Source organism: Strix aluco, chromosome W, assembly GCF_031877795.1.
Source record: "Strix aluco isolate bStrAlu1 chromosome W, bStrAlu1.hap1, whole genome shotgun sequence".
Taxonomy (NCBI): Eukaryota; Metazoa; Chordata; class Aves; order Strigiformes; family Strigidae; genus Strix; species Strix aluco.
In genome coordinates, this window is record NC_133970.1 from 42,257,115 (window position 1) to 42,281,299 (window position 24,185).

The 24,185-nt window shown below is 43.8% G+C and overlaps 1 protein-coding gene across 32 annotated transcripts in view; it reads left to right on the forward strand.

Moving 5' to 3' along the window:
• Window positions 1-24,185, forward strand: part of LOC141917810 (CUGBP Elav-like family member 4) — a 1,125,997-nt gene that overhangs the window by 818,440 nt on the left and 283,372 nt on the right. For 8 of the 32 annotated variants that reach the window (XM_074811355.1, XM_074811370.1, XM_074811383.1 and 5 more), the window contains exon 5: window positions 13,057-13,072. The exons of the other annotated variants lie outside the window; for them this stretch is intronic. In XM_074811355.1, coding sequence (XP_074667456.1) covers window positions 13,057-13,072 — 16 coding nt within the window. The remainder of the gene's footprint in view (window positions 1-13,056; window positions 13,073-24,185) is intronic. 32 annotated transcript variants of the gene reach the window in all.

Genomic DNA, 24,185 nt, shown 5'->3' on the forward strand with positions numbered 1-24,185 from the left:
TAATAAAGAAAAAGAGAAAAAGATAAATCTGGGAATGATGAAGAAATAGGCTAGTTCGACAACTTGGCTTCTGTGATTTCTTCTCTTTGTTTTCTACCCTCTCTCTACTCCACCACTCATCTTTTCCCTTTTGGACCCAACAGGACAAACACAGAAGTATCAATTATATGTTACATCTGTTACATCTGTCTTTTCCTCCCTTTATTAAAAAGAGGTTATTGTGTTCAGGGTAAAACATATGTAAAATAGACACCAGACAGGAATTAAACCATATCCAGATTCAGGAGGACTCAGGCCTGAACTTAGCAAATATACTCCCGAGAAGGACACCGCATTGCCAGAATCTTATAGATCGGGCTCCATAGTAACAGAAACTTCCCAACATCATGATGGCAATTAGATGAGGTTAGCATTTTTTGTGAGATTTTCACCTCATATGGGGCAAGTGGATACAAATCAACAGACCATTGCTCCTTTGCACATCTCTGATTCAGGCCACATATTTTTAGCACTCACAATGGTTTTGGGGTGCTTCTTTATCCCAACCACCAGGGTGAGTCATGTTGAGATATGTAAATGCAAATACTTTTCAGTCTCATTTCCCTCTTCTTCCCCTCCCTTTAGTGAACCCTCTCCACATGTTATTATAGTTTATTTCATTAGCAATAAAAGATACATTGGAGTTCTGGAAAAAAAGATCTTGATGCATTTCGTGGTAAATTCAGCGAATGCTCAAGAAGACATGTATTTCCTAATCCCTTGTGCCTCACTCAGCTAAGCCAGTCCTGAATCCCAGCCCCTGGTCAACACTTCCTTCATCGCACTCTACCCACCAGATTTATGACCTCAGTTTTGTACCTCACCAGTTTCCCTATAATCAGACTGAGACTATCTTACGGACACTGAGGTATTTAGGCTTCTTGTATCTACTGGCCATGGATTTCCATTTGGTCTGATGTGCCTAAGATGGATGTGCTGGCTGCACTGCTTCAATACTGTCCTCTGATTGTTAATGTTTCAGTTCCAACACAGAAGCACTGGTTATGCTTATGCTTATTTTTCTTTTTTTTTTGTAAGACCATCTGACTTTGTTTGCTAAATCAGATGTGACAGGCAGGGATTGTATCATGATTTTACAACTGCTCGTTCACTCACTTCCTGTGCTGCTGAACATTTAGTTAGGCTGGAACAGAGGCAGCGTTGAATATATCTACGTCCCACAGTTCCTCTAAGCAAAGAACCTGGCTCTTTTCAAACCCATTTTCAGACATCCAGTAAGAAATTACATAGTGCATGTTGGCTGGGTTTTGGGAAGGTGGGAAGATGTAGAAAGAAATAAGAAAATGAACTGTAAGATACAGAGGAGTCACAGTGAGCTGTTAGAAGGACTGAGGAATATACTGTTATCTTTAAACTTCCATGTCTTGCTGTCCTGTTATCATTACCACATGATGCAATCTTAAAACATATACCTACACTAGTAAATTAAAACAGCCAAGGCCCATTTTCTGGCTCAATGAACAAGTGACACAGTACACCTACTTAAAATCTCTTCCACTCAGACCAGGGTGAGCGAATCTAAATTTCTTCCTGGAAAGGATGCCTGGCCCATAACAATCTGTATGGCCATGGCACAGTGCCTGGGTCCATGCTTTGATTTGGTTTAGCTGATAGACATAGACAAAGCCACAGTGTTAAACCTTTGTCCCCAATTTCAAAATCTGGGGAAGGAGAAAAAGCCCATCCAAATACCTTTCATATCTGCAAACTCCCCTCCAACTTATACTTAGGTACCGAGCTGTAAGTTCAAGAAAAACCCAAACTTCATAAGAAAACAGTTCCAAGAGGATGAGATTGTCATGGAAGGAAAAGATTCGTGTTGTGCTTGTATCCTGATTATTAAAAGCAGAGTGGAGCCTAAGTCATATCCAGATAGAGATTCAAAGTCCCTGCATACAGGTATCCTGGGCTTTATGTCTTTTCCTGTTATAAAGAACTGAGAGCAGAATGGGACTGCAGCTCAGTAATATGCATATCTAGTGAAGATCAGAGATCTTTGAGCCTGAAAAATGGCTCCAGATTCATCTCTTATGGAGATCACCCTGTATAAAAAAGCACTGTATGTGAATATCAGGCTAAGTTTGCTCCTGGGCAGAAGAATGTTAGAAAAAGGGCAGATACCTGCAAAACTGTCAATGGGCAGAAAAGAATGAATGGTAGTGGGGGGCTGAGATAACTGTAAATTCAGAACAAGGGAAAACATTATTATGGTAAAAGCAATTCAGGCAATGGAGTGAAGTGTGTGGGAATGGGGGAACCTCTTGGCAGCAGTGCTGCTCAAGGTTGGACAAGACACTAGTTTATCAGTAGAGGCTGGTCATGTAAATACAGCCACTGAAGAGAAGTGAGGTGCTCTGCTATCGCCTAAGCCTGAAAGCCCCAAACTTTGCCTAAGCCCCTCCCAGCTGCTGGATCTTTGCATCTTTGTGAAGCTGTCCATTTCCAAAAAAGTGCAGAATTTACTACAGGAAGAAAAAAATGGAGCCCGAGTGCCATTAATAGGATCTATGGCAGCATTCTGTAATACATCAGTCCTACTTTAAAATATAAGAGCTGTATAACTCCTACAAGGCTCTGGCTCATGTGAGGCATGGAGGTCTATATTACACAGGGGAGGAATAAGCAACACAGTCACATATCCTGTAGCTGGGTAAGATTACAACACAAGCAGCAAGCTTTACAGGCCTTAAATGCCAGAGTAAAGGACAAGGCATAAGAACAGTCCGATCTCTGATTTTTATGAAAGCTAGAGCATTTTCTTTGCAGGAGAACTGCAGTGATTCTCTGCAAAGCTCTGTGTGTATGTGTGTGAAGAAGACACCAAGTTGGGTGGGAGTGTTGATCTGCTCGAGGGTAGGGAGGCTCTGCAGAGAGACCTGGACAGGCTGGAGCGATGGGCTAAGGCCAACTGGAGAAGTTTCAATAAGGCCAAATGCCGGGTGCTGCACTTGGGCCACAACAACCCCCAGCAGCACTACAGGCTTGGGGAGGAGTGGCTGGAGAGCTGCCAGTCAGAGAGGGACCTGGGGGTGTTGATTGACAGCCGGCTGAACAGGAGCCAGCAGTGTGCCCAGGTGGCCAAGAAGGCCAATGGCATCCTGGCTTGTATCAGCAATAGCGTGGCCAGCAGGGACAGGGAAGGGATCTTACCCCTGTACTCGGCACTGGTGAGGCCGCACCTCGATGACTGTGTTGAGTTTTGGGCCCCTCACTACAAAAAGGACATTGAATGACTCGAGTGTGTCCAGAAAAGGGCAACGAATCTGGTGAAGGGTTTGGAGCACATGTCGTACGAGGAGCGGCTGAGGGAACTGGGGTTGTTTAGTCTGGAGAAGAGGAGGCTGAGGGGAGACCTCATCGCCCTCGACAACTACCTGAAAGGAGGTTGCAGAGAGCTGGGGATGAGCCTCTTTAACCAAGTAATAAGCGATAGGACAAGAGGTAATGGCCTTAAGTTGCGCCAGGGAAGGTTTAGACTAGATATTAGGAAGTATTTCTTTACAGAACGGATTGTTAGGCGTTGGAATGGGCTGCCCAGGGAGGTGGTGGAGTCCCCATCCCTGGAGGTGTTTAAGAGTCGGGTTGACATAGTTCTTAGGGATATGGTGTAGTTGGAAACTGCCAATGCTAGGTTAACAGTTGGACTAGATGATCTTCAAGGTCCTTTCCAACCTAGATGATTCTGTGATTCTGTGTGTGATCAGCAATAATTGCTAGTTGCCTTAGCAGTGAAAGCAAGGAATGAGTCAGTGATGGGAATTAAATTTGCCTTTTTCTTCTCTCAAGAGGTGATACCATCAGTGAATGGAGAGGTGAAATGAGACATATTCTCAGATGTGGTAAATTGCTACAGCTTGGATGAAGTTACAGGAGCTCTGTTCCTTTATACCAGCTGAGGATATATTAAAGAATAATAATATGAGGAAAACTTTATTGTTACAAACCAGGTTTCTTTAAGGAAATAGAGAGCTCCAAACTTGCACTATGATAGCTTTTTTGCAGCATTCAATTCACATGGTTAGGCGTAGCAGGGTGACCAACTTCAGATCAGCCACAAAACATGTACAGCCTGAATCCAGTCCTTGGGTTTTTTTTTCTTTTAAGACCTGAATTCAAAGCTTTGGGCTTCCACTACAGTAGGTGATGAACATTACAAGTAGCTACAAGTGAACCTTTAATGGCTTGAGCCTTCCAGAGAAAGCAACCTTTGCCGTGGAGACTCAGTATCAGACCTCAATAATTCATGCATTTTAAGCCCAGAAGAGGCTGGTGCGACAATCTAAGATAGCCTGCTACATAAAACAGGCCTCCAGACTTCTCTGAATTATTTCCCATTTCAAGTTCAAGAGCTATTGTCGAAGTAAAAGATATATTTTAGAAAAACATCCGATCCCATTTTAAAGTAGCCAGTGTCACGTTATCTTCTATAGTCCTTGGTAAAGACTTCTAATAGTTAGTAACTCTTAAAAAGGGGCACCTTATTTCCTCTTTGCATGTCAGGCTCCGTCTTCTAGGATTTGGTTCTTTCTACATACCCATCTGCTAAAATAAAGAGCCCTGTATTCTCACATTTCTGTTCCACAGAAAGTGATTAAATCAACTCCTAATTTTCTCTTTGAGGAGCTAACTGGTGCCTTTAGTCTCTCATGATAAAACTGGCATATGACAGGTGTATATAAAACTGAGTGTCTCAGGGAAGATGAACAGAGAATAGTCATTCACTGCTCCCAGTGTAACAACTGGGGGCCATCGAACAAAATTGTCAGGCAGCACACTTAAAATGGATCCAGGGAAGTTAATTTTTAATGGGACCCAGTCAGGTGGTGAAACTCCTTTCTGCAGAACATATAAATAGGCCCAAAAAGTCATTAGATGTGTTCTCCTTGCCCTGTTTTCTTCCCTTTCCTCAAGTATCTGTTCCTGCCAGTCCCATGGCAGTGTCACATGTGCCTCCATTTATATGTAGGTTTAGATGTTTTGTGGGCAGGTCCAGCTTCAAATTGGGAAATGCTTCAATAATAGATAATGAAGAAAAGGGTATGTGTCTTTAACAGGATTAGTTCTAGTATTTGCCAAACATTCAAAGTAGCACAAATAGCAATGAGGAGGCTCCTTTCCATGCTCAAAATTTCATGGCTCAGGTCCAACCCCAGAGATCAAAAAAGATAGTGCTCATGGATTGCCTTCTGCAGCACGGGACTTCCCCTGAGTGTCCTCACTGGCAGCCTGGATCTGTGCACATGGGAGCAGGTGTGAATACACCTGCATTGCAGCTGGCCAGAGTGAACATGCACAAGAGAAGAATTAGTCTTATTGTTCTCTGTCCCCAGCCTGGATCACAGGGAGGGTGGCTTAAAGCAACAGTGGTTAAAAACTAGAAAGCTTACTCTGGAATTAAGTCATAAAGTCTGGCTGGACAGGGAGAGGAAGAGGAGGGTATGGATAATTGCACCCATAGGGCAATTAGAGTTACAAGGAGCAGTGGAGCTCCTCTTCAGTCCCAAGAGTGTGATTAATTGTCAATAATAATTCCCCTGGAGTTGCCTTACTGCTATTATGAAGCCATGTCTTTATTTTTTATTATTTTATTATTTTTTATTTATAACTGAAATATTTAAGTGCATGTCTTTGATCGCCAGGATCATAACTGCTAGTTAGTGCCAGCTTCAGCCACAAGGTGCCAAGATTAAAGATTTTTCAAAGGCAAAGGATTAACCCATCCTGCTAGAATGCCAAGTAGCTGGTTGGGGAGAGGATGCTGCACTAAAGGCCTGAGCACGTCCCTCTTTACTTAGCTTGTTCTCTCGGGCTGTGGATTTGGTGTCTTCCCCTTTGCTCCACCACTGCTTAGCTCATTTACCTTTCTGTACCTGTAACTTGCCTAGGAGGAAGAGGCTGATGGCAACATTAAAAAATACAAATACTCTGCTAGCATGGAGTGCTCTCTTAAAAAGAGATGGTTGCAAAGATGACATCTCCAATGTCTAGGGGACGCAACATCCTCTGTCTCCCTCTGTTTTATGTTGTATGAGCTTAGATGCCACCTCATGCACAGACCACACAGGTCCAGGTTTCCAAAGGGAGTGAGGCTCCTAATGAGGAGCATAGATGTCTACCCTTTTCAAAAGCAGCCAAAAAGGAGAAAGAATAAACCCCATCATCCCTCTTTAGGCAGGATTGCCATACATCCACATTTTCCCATAGAAATCTCCTTTGTTTCTCTGTGGAAATAGAAATTGAGGCTGCTGGACATTTGTCTGAGATTTCTGGGTGCTTGGTAGTATGGACATGTGCACACTGATTGCCCCTGTGCTGAAGGTTAACACCCAAGCTCCATGGTTGTCCAGCAATCCATGACAGGGGAATGGTGATCACTTCAGCAGTCTAAATTTCTTTGAAATCCCTCTTCCTAACTTAGGACTGATGGTTTACAGAACACACACTCACATGCCAAGATTTACAAAAGTGGTCGGTAGCTTTTTAGTCCTTCTTTTTATTCTCAGGCATATATAAGTGGCACTGCTATTAGGGAAGTATGTTTTGTGGCTTTTGGAAGTCCAAAACCATCACCAGGGTCTTAAGCTGCAAATCTGAAATTGTTCTCCCTCCTTTAAATCTCCACCTGCTAAATCCTTGCAAACACTAAATTGTTTCAACTCCCCCTGCCCCAGAAGGGACGACAGGAAAGCAGAGCTGCATAACCATCCACTTCCTTGCAACAGCCCACAGGGCTCACTGTTTGGCTTAATGGGATATGTCAAGAGATGGAACAAATGGGGCAGGAGAGGAGCTGCCTCGGACATACACAAGTTGGTTCCAATAAGCTCTGTCTGTCTGACTACTGCCTGCCTGTCCCCCCTGTCACGTCCCGCTCAGATGAGGGAGACAAGTGACTCAGATTCACAAATCCCCAATGGAGTGGACAACGGTGAGACAAGTCTCAAAGTCCAAACATTTATTAATTACCCACAATGTACTAATTGAACACATGATAATTGGCTAAGTATATAGCAAGTTGTGGCAAGCAATACAATATGCCTTGCATTTCTTAATGGTAGTGAAGGAAAAAGGGGAAAAAGGAAAGGAGGGGGATGGAGAGAATACAGGAATAGAGATCACCGGTCTGGGTTACTGCATCGATCCTGCTACCAAGGGTTCCAGGAGGCATCTGTCTTCTTTGCTTCACTGCACTCTCCAGGACCCCCCCCCGCTTGATTTATACCCACTTTCCTTGGGTCCGTCCCCTAGGTCGACCCACATACCTACGTATCCCATGTACGAGGAGGGGTAAGGTGTTTCATGGGATAATGTAATTAGCATGATCATGTTAGCCTTTGTTAGCATATCGAGGGGTGTTAACTTTAATATGCATTTTGTGGATAATGAAGCAAAGGTCATTCACCGGACAGATGGCCCTTGAAATTTGTCCAGGTACCCCAGAGCAGAGCCGTCCTGTCTGCACAGGGCTCCCTCCTCCAGTCCCATCTTGTGTTATTTGGGCAGCCTTATCAGCTTCAACCTCCACACTATCCACCCCATGACTATAGTTTTGTCTTGCAAGTGTTTGAGGCATTCCTTAGATCAGCTTCAACTTTTGCTTTCTCAGGCTGTTTTTCTTAGTCCGTGTTTCTCGCAGGCCTGGTTTTTCGTCTCTCACATCCCACCCCGTGACTCAAACACTCCAAGTTCTTCTTTGGCCATTGTGATCTCAAAAAGGTATATGGAAAAAGAAGACAGAAGGTGAGAGAGCATATATCTAACTGCTGCAAGGCATAATATTAAAAGCAAAAATTTGCATAATATCACAATACTAATATTTACAAGCCATCTTCCCCACCCCGTGAGTCCTGAGGATCCCAGTGATGTGACCCATGACCCAGGGTTCCATCCATCAAACCAGTCCATCAGTCAAAAAAGTTCTCTGATCCTGTTGGTGATCTCCATCTTGGCACGGGTCTCCTCTATAGAGGTGGTGGTGATTTGCAGAAAACAGACTCTGCAACTCAGAGAGTTCTAAAGCAGGTATGTTTACTCTGGCGCCGGGGTGCAAGGGGATTTCTCCACAAAGCTTGCACACCCACCGCACATTTTACCAAAAACTTATCGAGTGTGGATATACATATTCATTGGATTACATAACACAAACATACATATGCATGAGTAAGGCTGGGTTAGTTCTAGAGGCTGGTGTCAGCAGTTTATGTTCTCTTTGCACCTGCGCATTGCCTCCTGGGGGGCGTCTCCGGGGGTCTTTGGGAGGAAGGCTTGTAGTCTTTCTCACCTTGTACTTTTCCCCGGAGCATGCGCAGATTCTCTTGGCCAATTTCTTGAATCACAAGAGTGTTTTCAGCCTGTTTACTCATTCTATATTATCTAAAAGTACCAGTGTATCCATTTCTACTGTCCATATATGGCTATCTATTCATTACCAAGACTAAACTAGTTAGAGCACATCTGTTTTCCAAGGACAAACCATATTTTTTTGCTGAAAACTGCAGTCCTTGGTAGGTTTCCACAGTAAACTGCTTTGTTTTGATGAACACAGTAGTCCTTGGTAAAATTCCACAGAACAGTCAGGGCAAGCAGGATTATTAAGCAATATTCAGAAATCATTATAAGTTTCTATAAGTTGCTATAACTAAATAAGTTGCAAAGCAGGTGATCATTTCCTAGTATCAGTGGCATTGTGGATGGTGATGCAGCATTCTCCCTCAGTTAGATTCAGCACACCGCACAGTCCATGTTCCTTCAGCAATGCTAGCCGGATTCTGCAACGTCATCTTAGATGCTTGTTGGGTCTGCACCTTTAATTCCCTAAAGGCATACCTTGTTCAGTTATTTAGTACATATAATGGCTAAGTTAAATTTTCTAAAACTATTTGAGGTTACACAATCACATTAGCAGGTCTATAAGGATTTAAGTGGGAATACAATTTAATATTCAGGTACAATTCATTAATGCTTAATTTGTGGGATCAGACCCCTCCAGCTAGTCTTTCATTACTTCATCTTGCTGTTGATGGATGTGGTGTTGTCAGGACCACATCCAGTTATATGAGCTAGCACTGTAATCTGTTTGGTATTTGCAAGCACCAGTTTGCAGTCACAGGTGGCTCACAGGCTTCCTTTATTTTGGAGGTGATTCCCAATAAGGTAACTTAAGGCACAACTCCAGGTTAACCTTCTAATACGTGAACTCATTAAATGTACCTGTAAAATTTCCTGGATTGTTGATTGTAATTGATTGGCAATGATTTATTCCACACTCAGCAGGTATGATTCCACAAATTATATAATAATGTAAGCAGATTACAAATAATAACTAGCCAATAATGCCTATAACTATTGAAAGTGCTAAAAGTAACATAGGTGCCCTGTCATCTAGGATCAATGCCCTGTAAAACAAATATATACATAACAAAACAATGATGGTTAGAAAGAAAGGACAATCCACCTGGTATTGATATGGTATTCTTTCCCATGGGCATCAGTAGCCACCCATGAACAAATATTGATGGGAGTTTTTAGGGTTAGGGGTACTTGCCCCACGGTGGGCAATTCTACTAGAACAGGTTGTCCAGGATAATGGAGCGGGTTTGCAGGGTCTTTAGTCTCTTTTTTCCTGGTGAGTATGGACAGAGGCTTAGGACAGAACACGGTAAGTCATCGGCATCCACTGAATCCCCACCGGCTGTTTATCTCCATTACTGCGTCTGGCACCCGTTGTGGCCATCCTGGTTCGAGGGGTTTTAGGGCCTGCTTTAGAAGCCCGTTGGTGCGTTCCACAATTCCATTTGCTTGGGGATAGTATGGAGTATGGAAAATCCACTGGATTCCTTCATCTCAAGCCCACTCCTGAACCACCCTGGCAGTAAAGTGACTCCCATTGTCTGATTGGATCGATTTGGGCTTAGGCAAGCAGCTAAACCAGCGTTTTAACCCCTTCACCGTATTTTCTGCAGTTGCTCGAGATACAGCTTCTGCTTGAGTTAGGCCTGATACTATTTCCACCCCCACCAATACAGAGCGTTTTCCCTCGGAGAGCCAGAAAGGACCAATATAATCCACCTGCTAGACGTTCCATAGTCCCTTGTTGTCCCTTAGGTGTAGGGGTTGGTCCTTAAGAGGGTTGTACTCTCCCAGCCAAGTACGACATAGACTACACGCTGAAATAATGGCATTGCACAATTCCCTGGTTACAGACCATCCCCTGCTTATTGCCTCTTTAAACAAATCTTTGCTTCCTGAATGACCCCGCTTTACATGCAGCCATTCCAGTAAGTGTTCCCATTTCTCCTCCTCACCTTCTGTAGCAGTTCTCATCAAACGAGTCATTGAATCCACCTGGTTGTTTAGCAGGTGGGCAGGGTGATTTCCTGACTGGTGTGCAGCAACCCATCCTACTAAAAAGGACTTCTGTTTTGCAATGTTTAAGATTTCCTCCCACTTCTAATGCTGCCACACCGGTACCCGATTTACTTCCCAGTGGTTTTGTTCCCAAAATGTGATACACCCCTTGAATACGGCATAGGAATCTGTATAAATAAATACTGGTTCTGTAGTCTCCGCTTCTTTAACAATCATGCTCCATACCGCTGTTAACTCTCCCACCTGAGCACTTCCCTCACCCTCTGTTATGATTCGGTCCCCCGAGTCAACATGCAGTGCTACCACTTGGTATTTCCATGCTGGAGATTGGTGCGGGAGATAGATGCATGCAAATGATCACACAGTGATTAAGCAATGCCTACTTTAATATGGTGGACAAGCCTTTTATAATGCAGGTGAGAATCACAAGATACAATCACATGGTACAATTCTTTCTGATTGGACAGTTAGCTTTGCACATGCCCCTTAAGCTCTCTTCTGATTGGATGAGAACTGCCACATCGACATTGTACAAACTTCTTCTCTGCCCAGACCAACACCCTGAAGTTGTTTAACTTCCTCGGCTCTTCCTTATTCTTCCAAGGTCATCTCCTCGTCACATCCTTGCCGACGCTGAGGCTTTACCAGCCTTGCTCTTATGCAGGATTGCTCACATGCCGATTTCCTAGCAGGAAATCCTTTACAATCCCCACATTTCCATACCTTTCCCTCTCTTCTAGAAGATGCGTCGGTGAACCATACATTCTTTAGATGGGTTTCAAATGGGGGAGCAGGTTTTATGTATGAGGGAGGGGGTTCAGGGTGATTGGAGGGTGGATCTTGTATTTTGATCACTTTGGGTGTCCCCTCCTCTCTCTGATGTGTGTGGCAGTAATGTTCTAATTGTGCATACCACTTCCTCACTGTCCTTCGCTGCGCAACCCCCACAGGAGGGGGGATTCCAGACAGTACTGGTTTCAGGATCTTAAAGGGTCCTTGTAGAATGATTGGTTGCTGCCGTATGATTTTTTCAGCTTCCTGCAAAGCTAGGCTAACCACAAAAAGACCCTTCTCCCAGGTCAAGTAACACTTTTTTGCGTCTTTGAAACTGTGCGAGTGAAACCCTATAGAGCGGGTTGTACCCTCCGGCCCACGTTGCCACATATGTATGGATAGTCCATGAATTGCAAAACCCCACTCAATTTGGAATGGATCTGTTGGGTGTATCGGCCCTAAGGCCTGATATACTCCAGCCTCAAAGATTAACAGCTTTAAGGCTTCTTCATGGACAGGAGTCCAGTCCCAAACAGACCTTTTGTGTGAAATCATATAAAGGACGAGCTATGATGGAAAAATCGGGAATATGTTTCCTCCAAAATACCAGCAAGCCTAGGGCATGTTGCAGCTCCTTCTTATTTCCAGGGCTCTTTACTTCTTCCAAGGCAGTTAAAGTTTCCGGGGGAATACACACTGTTCCTCCCCACCACCAAATACCCAGAAACTTTACCTCGGAGGATGGGAGTTGTATCTTTTCGGCTGGGATTTGGAGCCCGAAATTTTCTAGGTGGGTGATTATCTCTGTCTGGGTCTGTCCCACTGTGGCAGCATCAGAGCCACCAATCAGAACATCGTCAATATATTGATATATCCTGACCCCTTCCCTTGGAGGGATTTGAGCAAGCTCCTGTGCTAGTGCATAATGAGCGATGGTCGGCGAATGGCAGTATCCCTGGGGGAGACATGTAAAAGTAAATTGCACGCCTTCCCATGTAAAGGCAAAGCGATCTCTGTCTGCCTCCTGTATGGGGACCATAAAGAACATATCTTTTACATCAGTAGTTGCTAAGATCTGGTGGGCTTGTTCCTGTATGGTTGCAATCAGTTCAGCTATGTTAGGCACTGCAGCTGTTAGAGGACCTGTATTGGCGTGTAATCGCCGATAGTCAATTGTCAGTCGCCACTTTCCGTTAGGTTTATGGACTGGCCACACTGAGGAATTATAGAGTGAGTGAGTTGGAATGATTAACACTTGCTCCCGCCTCTCTGCTATTACCAGAGCAATCCCCTCCCTGGCACCTAATGGTAAGGCGTAAGGTTTCACATTAACAATTTTAGAAGGAGGAAGCGCAGGCACTTGCTGTAAAAGTCTTATAGAGGCAGTTGGGGACCCAAATTTCCATTCCCTTCCTTTAGAATCCACCCAAGCTTGTCCCTTCAATAGGTCAAGTCCCAGGATATTTGTGGGGAAATTTCCCAGGATCATAATAGCCTCTGTTGCAGTTTCATTCCCAGGTAACCAGCATTTCACCCGAGCAGTCGGCTGTGGCTTAGAGTCCCCGAAAACATCTGTAACCCAGATCTGCTTTTTGTCAGCAATTATGCCATTCCGCTTGGCAACATCAGCTTGGAGTGCTGAAATCTGAGCACCCGTATCTACTAGAAATGTAACTGGAGTTTTAAAGGGGCCAAGCGGAAAGGTAATCAACAAGTCTCCTTTAGTATTCTCTGTGAGCCTCCTTTAAGTGGACCCACCCACCATCCCCCGGCTCACTTACTGGGGATGGCGCATCCAGTTTCCCGACCCTAAATCAATCAAGTCCTCCTCAGGGGCAGTTGGTGTTTGAGAAGCAATTACCACCATCTCGTTAGTTTTCAGTTCCGTCCCTCCCCTCGCCGATAAGGTCTGCTCGGTTGTGGGGGGCAGCTTCCTTTTCTCTTTCCAGGCTCGAATGAGCTTTTCTAAAACTGTAGTAGGCATACCGTCCATTAAGTCTCGGGGAATCCCCTGTCCAATTCCCTCAGCCCACGAGGTTTCTCTTTGCCCTTAAGACTTGTGGAGAGGAAGGAGACAGATTTTCCTGCTGTTCCACTCTGCATACTGAGGGCTTAGGTTTACCCGTTCCCCTGGTAAGGCCCATTCTCCGGCCATAATTTATTAAGTCCTGAGCTATCTCTCCCCAAGTCATGGGTCCTCCCCCTGCCTCGTGGGGCTAATGCATTCCGCAAACGATCTTGTAGTTGTACTGCATATAATTTCAAAGCGTCCAGCAAGCCCCGAATCAGGGGAGTCATTTGATAAGGGTTAGCAACTAACAGCATCGAGGAAGGCTTCTGTGGAACTAAACACCTGTCATGCATTAATTGGAGACAAGCAGCCTTCTGCAGTCTTTCAGTCAAATGATTTATGGTTGGAGTCTCAATACATACTGGATCCCCCCTTTCCAAGTGGTCCAGACCCCCAGCCCAGTGTGGCAATTGAGGCACGGACTCTCCATGCAGTGCGAAAGGAAAGACCCTTTATTATTACAATAGTACATACTTATGCTATGGTTAAAGCTCTTACTTCATAATTAGCAAATCAGCAATTAGACAGCTATCTACCTTTTCACCTATCAGCATAAGACCACTCTAACACGCGCTGTGCAGACTAATCAATTTCTTGTTCATGCGCTGTTCACGCAGCAGTAACTTTTCACAGTTCAGTGTTGCAGCTGTCCGTTGTTTTTCCTTGCCATATTGGCACAACTTGGCAGTTTTTATCTTACTCCCAAGGCCTGTTTCTCATCAAAGACTTGCTGCTTCTCAGGGGCTGCGCAGAGCTGACAGGCCAATATCGACTTGCTTCTCTCCCACAGCCCAGTAGGCAGCTTGTTGAGTTAACGACCACGGCGCTCTCTGGTTGTCAGTAATTAAGAAAACCTCTAGCCCCCAGTACCCCTGGGCCTCATCTGCTGATAACAAGATTTGGTCACCACCAGTCATGAAACCCTCCACATGTATTCAGTCTCAGTTTCCTGAGCTCGTCTGGTATATTTCTCCTGAATTTTTGCAAGCTCAGTCGCTGGATATGGTGTAGTTTGAATGGTGACCTGTGGAGCTCTTCCACCCTGACCCTTGGTGGTCTCTATTTTAATTAATGGTCTTAATTTTGCCTCCTCATCTTTGGGGTAAAAAATTTCTCAGCTTATCTCTAACTCCTTTGTTGGATAGAAGGGTCTAGCTGCTGATTTTGCCAGACTCGTAACTTCCTGTTCACTATCCAGAACAGAGCCAAGATCTGTCCGGTTGAGGGTTTCTTTTTCATTCCCCTCTTTTTTGGACAATAAGGTTTTTTCTCGGTCCAAGGCATCTAACAGAGCCGTGTGAAGTCACTGAGTGGTGTTATGCTCATCAGCTAATTGGATTTTCAAAACTTCAATTTGCTCTTGACAGAGTTTAGCTTTTTGTTCAGTAACATTACGTTCCTCGACCAATTGATGCTGGAGAGCTTTTACCAGATCTTGTAAGGATTTGATCATTTCCCCTCCTAGTTCTTTATTAAAATGTTTATCTTTTTGGGCTGCAGTCAGTGCTGCCCCTAATACAGCGCACACTATAGCTTTTCCTTTGCCTGGTCGCGACCCTTGCACCTCCGCAAGCACGCCCATATAGCTTGCCACTGCTTCTGGATTATGCCAATTTCTGTGGGCCCAAACCTTTACTAAAGAAGAAGGACAAGACTTATACTCCTTCAGTTTCCCAATACATCTAGTCATTGCTTCTCACATGACAGTGCCTTTCCTTTCCTTTCCTTTCCTTTCCTTTCCTTTCCTTTCCTTTCCTTTCCTTTCCTTTCCTTTCCTTTCCTTTCCTTTCCTTTCCTTTCCTTTCCTTTCCTTTCCTTTCCTTTCCTTTCCTTTCCTTTCCTTTCCTTTCCTTTCCTTTCCTTTCCTTTCCTTCCCTTCCCTTCCCTTCCCTTCCCTTCCCTTCCCTTCCCTTCCCTTCCCTTCCCTTCCCTTCCCTTCCCTTCCCTTCCCTTCCCTTCCCTTCCCTTCCCTTCCCTTCCCTTCTCTTTTTCCTCTTTGTTGCTGCCAAAATAAAATAATTGACAGGGGTCTGGGAAGACTTGAAATTTTGCTGGCATCTGGTTAGATAAGGTTTCCTCCTCTATTGCACTTCCTGTCTCTCTTCTATGATATAGCTAAGGAGCCCAACAATCTGCCTTCCCTGCCAGATACCATCATGCAATTGGAAATACTATTGTTTTCTTTAGGCAGATGGTGTTTCTCATCCTTTGATCCTTTCACTAAACTCATTAGAACACCTGGCCTCAGATCAAACCTTAAAAAGAAGAAAAAAAACCAGAGAGAGAAATAGATGCCATGGTGATGAAGGTAGTACATAAGATGCTGGATAGAACAGAGTAGAGGCACCTATTTTCTCTCTGATTTTGTAACAGGGTTTTTTTACTCTCTGAGGTCTGCAACTTTTTCTAATGCTAATCAGATCGCACTGGTCTTTGTACATACATACACACACAGACATATATATGTGTGTGTGATAGTATGTGTGTCTTTGTGTGTGTAAAAGTAATCAAAGGCATCCCCAGTTGCTTCAGTCCATGCATGAAATATAAGAGTCCAGTATGGTACTCACTGCTTTGAAGTGTGTGTTCTTCTGGTACACTTTGCTGTATGTTGATAAGGCCTCTGCTGTATTTCTTGTTTTAAAAATAAAGGGTGTTTTCAGTGGTTTGGGCCATAAGAAGTAGGATGAATAGCAGCAGAATGACAGCTGATATGGCCTCTGTGCATATCAGCTTGAGTCTAACCCCTCTACACTATGCAATGCAAAGTGAGCACAAAGAATGTGCCCAGCCATGAGTTATCAGCATAGCTCAATGCCCCTCCCTTGTGTAGAGGCAGATTTATCGTGTTGTGCAGGGAAAAGGTCCCAGGTGTGTAATTGAGAGAGGAGGACAGAGGCAGGAGAAAGTCGAGCAGCACACTCCTGCTCTCCATTCTGTCTGCTACAGCAAACCCAAGAATCCACCTATAAAACAGGACCACTGTGAGGTGACAGCAATACACAACAGTCTTCCTCTAGTGCCCAAATTAATGTGGGATAAAGGGCCACAGATCTGTCCAAGCAGGAGGTGTTGCAACACAGCCTACTTTGAACAAAGCCTATTGACACAAAGCTGAAGTGGATTTTTGTGATGTAAAACATTTGAGATATGTGAGAGTGGTGGTCTCCACACCGTCTCTTTTCTTCTGGGGTAGGGGAAGGAATGTGGACGAATATCCTCAGATCCCATAAGAGCAAAGGAAACCATCCCTCCCAGACACAATGAGTGGCTACCTGTATGGTACTCCATCTCCCAGGATGAATTAGGAGGTGCTGGACACCCCCAGATCCCATCAGTGGAGGTACAGGTGTGTTATCCATCCCAAACACCAACCTAATGGGGTTTTCTCTATAGCACAGGGCTAGAGTCAAATACTGTGACTGGACTTTTTTTTTTTTTAATGGATTGTATAATTTTATGACTGTCAAGATGAACAAATAATTTGCAATGAATAATTTATCCAGCAGATTTTGATACTTTTGCACCTTACTGAATAACCATGAGCAGACCCCCAATTTCAGCTGGCTTATTTATTGTTTTAATTTACTTGACGTGTTCCCCCCTTCTTTTCTTTTTTTTTTTTTTTTTAAACACTATCAACTGATTAGAGACAGCTCCTGAAAAAGTTTGATAGTCTGCAGTTGAAATTAGTTGTAGCAGCCATGAATCAGGGGGTGGACAGTCCAATGTGTAGAAATTTCACTTGAGCAATTTGGAATTAATTCTCAGACCTTTTACAGACTTCCAATGTGACCTTGGTCAAAGAAGTTGTGAACAATGTCACTGCTAAAAATCTGTCCCTAAGTGACTAATCCAAGGTCTGAGATAGGGAGGAACACAAGAATGGCAAGGCTATGGCAGCCCAAACATCTGCCTTGCCTGGTATCCTGTCTTTGATTATGGCCAAGAGTATATGCCTAAGAAAAAATATAAAATCAGGGCAAGCAGGCAGTGATTCTTCCCTAAAATATTAATCCCGTCTCCCATGATTTGTAGTTCAAAGGATCCCTGAGCCAAAATTGGTGTCTTTCTATTTGGTAGCCCTTGATGTATTTTTATTTCACATTAGGGGAATGAACCTGAGGCTGGGGAGGACATTGGCCTCTGGTGTAAATTGTGGTTTATTCTATCACAGACTACCTGGGTTACTTTGATCCAGTCAATTAGGATGAGATTTATTTACCTTACCTAACATTAGCTATTTAAAAGACAGAGCTCAGTGTGAGCTAGCTGGCTAGCTAAAGATGGGGAGGTGTTCAGATGCTATGGTTAGGGGACCACCACAAACCCATTAGCCAGATGAGACTGATGACTGTCTAGGAGCATCAGAGTGCAGGCAGAGCTCCACTCATTACAGCAGGGAGGATGCTCCCCTCCTCTAGAGATTTTGATTATCCTCATGTCAGGGGTACAGAACAAGTAAGTGGAACAAACAAACAAGGAGAGATAACAAACTGAACAGTACTGAGAGGGAACACTGAATCTGGGATTATGCCTGGCTTTGCCCATAAGAGGCAGCAGTGTTTTGAAGGCACTGAAGTAAAAGGTAGATTTTAATTGAGGTTCTTTCCATATGCAGGCTCTCTGTTGAGATGAAGGAGATATTTTAATCTCCTGGGAGCAGAGCTATCAAATTGGCTGGATGGCTGCTTCTGTCACAAACAGCATATTTTATGCAATGTACCCACACTCTGATCTGTTATGGTAAATCAGCTTTTCCTTCTCTGATGTTGTGTGCAGTTTTGCATAGTTGGGTGGAGGGAAGGAGGGAGGAATGACCCAGGTGGACAGAGATGCAAAATGTTTTCTTGTCCAAAAGAGGGAATGAGCTGCTTGTGAACAGGTGGAATTGAATAACGATTGATGTTAGATCTCTACACTGGTTGTTCAGGGTAGCCCTGAGAGCTCAAGACCAGGAGGTCACCTGTGCGAATAATGAATCTGCAAGAATAGCCTAAGGTGTGTCAAGTATACTCTGCTCACACTGCACAAGACCTCACATGCCCAGGGATACCTGGAGGGTTAGTACACTACCAGGCAGGCCCAAACAAACTCTCCACAGGCAGGCAGTCCACAGGAGGTGGAGTATGCCATGTTTCCTGCTGCTCCAGATGGTACCTTTTCAGAGTAATGTAGATGTAGCCACCAAGGTCCTGCTGAGAGACAGCCCTCTCCTGCTGGGCAGCTGTACATAAGATTGGCAAGTGCTTTCCAAAGAGCTTGCATGCTGGCCAGTCTGTCCTCACTCCAGTCAGGAGGGATTGTTATCAGCCCTCTCCCTGGGAGCAGGATCAGGTCAGCATGGGGTGCTTTTGGGAAAGAAAATGGCCCTGTAGGTCTCAAAGCATGAGATCCTCTCCTTCAGGGGTCTGTTTTCACAAGGTCACTCCTCCCTTTTGGCAGAAGGAGGGAAATAGCAGATTTTATTGATGTCTTGGGGCAGAAGGTTGGGGGTTTTTTTTGAGGAGTAAATGCTGGAGTGGAAATACCAGCCATTGCTCTTTCTGTCCTTTCTCCACTGACAGGAGGGGAGATCATCTTTGCCAGAGTCACAGCTGGAGATCTCCAGCCTGAGGTCGTTTTTAGACTCACTGCAGGCTGAACTGAGATCAGAGATGCCAAACTCACTGCATTTTCTCCTCTCTCCCCTCATCTTTCTGGATTCCCATTTAGTTTTCATTTAAGATCTCAACAGGTTAGAATAACTCAAGTGTCCTCAGCGCTTCCCTCTGCACCCTTCTTCTCCCTAGACCACGTAAGACCTCCCTTGTTATCCTTCCTCTTATGTTTTTCTATCTATAATGAGTACTGTTGCGGGAGGATATCGGACCTGCACAACTCTATGAGAGTTATAACAAGCAAAGCCGTTTATTTTTTCAATAGTACATACTTATGCTCTCGCCAAAGCTCTTCATAATTAGCAAATCAGCAATTAGACAGTTATCAACCTTTTCTCCTATCAGCATCAGACCACTCTAACACGCACTGTGCAGACCAATCACCTTCTTGTTCACGCGCTGTTCACGCGGTGGTAACTTCTCACAGTTCAGTACTTTTCCACAGTTCAGTGTTGCAGCTGGCCCTTGTTTTTCCCTGCCACCTTGGCACAGCTCAGCAGTTTATCTTTCTCCCAAGGCCTGTTTTTCATCAAAGTCTTGCTGCTTCTCAGGGGCTTGTCACGGATGAAAGTATTGACACGGTAATATTTAGTAAGAAATCTAGGTTTATTAATAACTAACAGCAATTTATTATTATAAAATAATTCAGAAATACTAAAAGAAAGAAAAGCGACTTATTCAGATTCTAAAATGACAAGATTCACACTAACTTACTTAATGGTACCTATATATATACAGGCATGCACATAACAAACGGACAAACATACAGAAACAAAGGTGTTTGGATTCAGTAGAATGAACACAGAACGGACATACACACACAGAAACAAGGGTACGTACACACACACACACACACACACAGAGTAAAGAGAAGCTAGCTCAAAGAAAATTTCCCTCTCGAGTTTAGAGCAAATACTCCCAATGCCTTGGCATTCCTCAACGGGCGATAATTGAGACTCGAGCGGGGGACTTCGCCCTGGCCTTCCGTCTGGAGCAGATGACACCTTAAGGGTTTGGTACCTGAGAGGCGTCCCAGCTCAGGGGAGGTGCTGGTCACAGGCCCACTGCAATCCAGGAGAGCTCAAAGGGTCTCCCTGGTGGTCGCCATTTATAGGGTCCAAGATAATTGACTTTTGTCAAATACCTTCTGGTGCCTTCCAGCAGTTACACAAGAATTTGATTAATGTGCAACTCTGTTATTGTTAACATCAGTCCTTATCTCCACAGATTGGTGTATAGCTCGGGGGATGTGGGTGGAATCGCACCTAGCACCAAGCAGCCCAACAAAGAGGGGCGGGGGGGTAAGAATTGCACCACCACAGGGCTGTGCAAGGCTGACAGGCCAATGCCTCCTACAGAGTAGTGCTATGCTCAGTGACTGAATCATCTCTCCAGTACAAGAAGGCTCTTTTCTTCCAGGCTGGTGTATGTGTTTTGGAGGTTGTCTTGATTCAGGTTAAAATGTTTGTGGCCTGAATCTATCAGCTACTCAGTGTTGTTCAAATTTTTTTGAAAAAGTAATTTGTTGCTGATTCACACATTCAAAAATTTATTGTCAGTCTCATGTTCTTGGTGACCATCTCAGTAAAAGATAGTCACGTATCCAAAATTAGAACACAGCTGTTGCAAACTCTGGGGAAATAAACCTGAGGTGCAAATGAAAAAGTGGTTTTAGAGACAAATATAGTTTGTTTCCAGTGCTCTTTTTGATTACTTGGTAGAAAGCAGTCTCCAAACTTTCTGGCCCTTCAGCAGCACTTCTAAGCAAGTTATGCACTGCAGGTGACATCCTATGGTTTTCTCCCCACTGCTCTTAGATATAAAGACATGGTCTCATTTGCTCATGAACAAAGTCCAGGAGTCAGCAGATATCAGGGGATCTGACACAGGGATGGTCATAGGTATGCCAATAACAGTGCTTGGGGGCATTTTCTGCCAATCCACTTGGGGCAAAGTTCATCTTCCTTGATTTAGGTGTCCTAAAAGCCAGATGTCTAATCTGGGTTAGTCATGCCAGGCTTTCCTTATAATCAATACAGAAGAACAGGCACCTCCAGAGGTCGTTTCATTGCAGCCAAAGATAAGTGTGTAAGAAAAGCCAGATGAATTGCCCTCAGGAGGTGTTTATATATCCAAAATAATAATAAAGGAACCCTAGGATGACCAACTTAGACATCTAACTCTTAAACATCCTTAGATGAAGATGGGTTCCACACTTTTATTGGAAAAGCTAGTTGTCAAAACCAAAGAAGTTCAAAGCAAAATGGTCCTTTCAACACATCTCCTAATGCAAGAGATACCAGGTGGAAATTATGCAAATGTATTGTTTCAGTATTAAAAAAAATATATATTTATGTTTGAATTGGATTTGGTTGTTGAAGAAAGCATAGGCTATTGCACTAGAAATGTACTAGAAATGTGTGAAATGCAGAAAAAGCTGCAGGGAAAAAAGGGTTACCATAAAAAGAGTAAAATATGTAAAAAGTTAAAATCATAGCACAGCATTCTGGTATTAACATAATTATGGAGATGGAAAGCTGAGAAAGAGTTCTTTCTTGTTCCTCAGTTTTGTTCTTAGAGGAGCAGTTTAGCAAAAATATTGCACTTCTGACCCCAATTCAGAAAAGGGAAAAATTTTTGAAATTTCTAAAATCTACCCCATTCCTAATTTTCTTGATTTTCTTTGAAAGTTACCTATATTCACACAGGCTAGCAGACTCACTGCCTTATAGAACATTTCTGGATAGATATCTTAGGTGAGCATTACAGATAGATGATGAGCATTATGCTTTCTATTGGTGATATAAGTTTTCAATTAAAGAAAGGTTTTTTTGACAGCACAAGATTAAGGAGTTTTTCTGAAAATCACACTTATTTTCTGGAGGAAGGGAAATGTCTCTTCAACAACATTTAGGTACTTTGCTGGAAAAACTTACCCATTAAAAGGCCGGGCTTTGATTGAAAAAACATGAGTGAAAATGGGAAAAACATGTACATGGAGTCTGAGCTGAGGGAATTGAAACAGTGAACTGTAGAGCTGAAGCAATGTAGACCCAAGGTCCATCACTTACACTTAGCTTGTGATGCTGGCAGGCTGGAGGTATTTAAATATATCACAGGAGCCAATATTGAGGGGGGGAAATGCCTTCCCTTCTTCTTCCATCTTAAAACCCAACAGGTCATTATTGCTCCTGCTGACATCAGTGCTGGGAGGAGGCAGAACAAAAAACCCTGCTCAAGGGCACTGCTCAGCTCTCTGCCACAGCCAAAGTCCAGCTGTCTGTCCTCCCAGTGAGGATCCTCCTCGTAACTTAAAAATCACATGTATTAAAATGAACCCGTGGCATTTACACTGCTGTATCTATCCATCGCAGGGAGTCAGAGGCCATTGATAGTACTGATTGGCTTAATCTCTCTGATAATGCAGAGCAGAGCTGTGAGCTGGTTCTCATTTACAGAGAAGCAGTTAAATTTGCAGGGTGAAAAGTATATCAGGTGAAAAGTGGAGCAGACTTGTCTGTTGAGGAATCCTCCATTTCGTCTTCAGCTATGTCTGCTCTTTTGCAGGTGAAGGAGGTGGTGAGATGGATGGAGGTCCCTGTTATCAGCTGCACACCTGCAGCTCCTGTAAACATCAGTGCACCCTGCAAAAAACAACCACAGGATTAGGCTCTCCAGGAGAGATATCAACATCTCCTTGCCTCAGATGTCAAGATACTGAATATAGGCAGAATATGCAATGTTTTTTGGCCTAATCCAATATACTGAGCCAAACTTATTGTTTTTATTTTCATTTGCCATAGGCTTCTTGCCCCAGAAGAAGCTCCACTCCCTGCAGCCCTAGCTCCCTGGTTGCACATTTCTGCTGCCAGCCTATGTTTAACAGGCAAGCAAGGAGGTATAGCATTTGGGAGGGAACCAAAGTAGCTTTGAGGCTACACAGGATTTATGTGAGTCAAATTAAAGAGCAGTAGGAAACTGTGCCACCTCTTGACCCCTTACAAACTCTCCTATAGCAAAAATTGCCCTTGGCTTTCTTCTTACTGATCAGAAAAGGTGGTACCTTTGTCAGACAGGGCAATTTTGTCAGCCTCACAAGAAAACCACCCTTCCTCTGAGTTGTGCTTTACTTGCACACTTAAGAAAACATGCTATTTATGTTTCCAAAAATGTGGAAGTATGTATATATATGTACCTTGCGCAGTATCACCTCCCCTGTATAGGAAGAAGCATAAGATTGGCCTTGTTCCAAATCATGTTGAACACGCCATCTGGAAGGAACAGAGACATCTGGAAAATCACTCCACAATCTCTGAGGAAATTACAGGAGAAATACCAGATGATTGGAAGAACAGCCCTTTGTGGGTTTCTGATTTTATCAGCCAATTTCACTTAGATTTTTTTTTCCTAAGTAGCATATGTTCAGAACTTTGATAAGAAATATTTGAATTCTGGGAGTTTATTTATTTTTTTATTTAATTTTCCTCATAAATGAAAAAAGTTTTAGAAATTTCACACCTGGCAGGGCAGGGAGTGGGGAAAAGAAGAGAAAAGAAATATCAGATAATTCACATGTTATGGTGCAATAGTGGGAAGGATTGCTCCCTTGCCTGGTCTGAGGAGCAGATTCACTGAGCCCACAACAAGGCTCGACATGCCTGGACTGCAGCAGATCTGGCTGCAGAAAGAAGACTCCTTGGTCAGTGCTTCCCAAAGTCCTCCTGCAGACAATCAGGGTTGTTTCAAAAACCAAGCAGATATACCTCTGGTAGGAATGAAGGTGTAGGTAAAGCTGAGCCTCTCTGTGCCCATGCAGAGCACTGACTGCAGTGTCCTCTGGATATGGGGGAATGAGGGGAAGAGAGCATCTCTATGTGAACTGCACTTCTAGTTTCCATGCAATGCCTCTGATGCAGAGCTGCTCTATCCTCTTCTGTTGTGTTGCAGTTCTTATACTTTGGGCTATAACCCCAGCATTGGAGTTACATAGTCCTACTGTCCTGGAGTTACATAGTCCTAATTTCCCCTCTAAATCACCTTCTAAAATGAAGTACACATGGACAGCACAGGAGGAGCCCCCAAACTATGTCAGCCCAAACTGTGATCTCATATCACTAGATTTGATAGCATAGCAGGAGGTGAGGGGGGACAAATCCAGACCCCCAGCTCCATTTGAATGTACTTGCTATTCAGTGTTTCCTTTTCTTGTCATTAGAGGAGGTGTGCAGGAGTGTGGAGGATGGAGGATGACA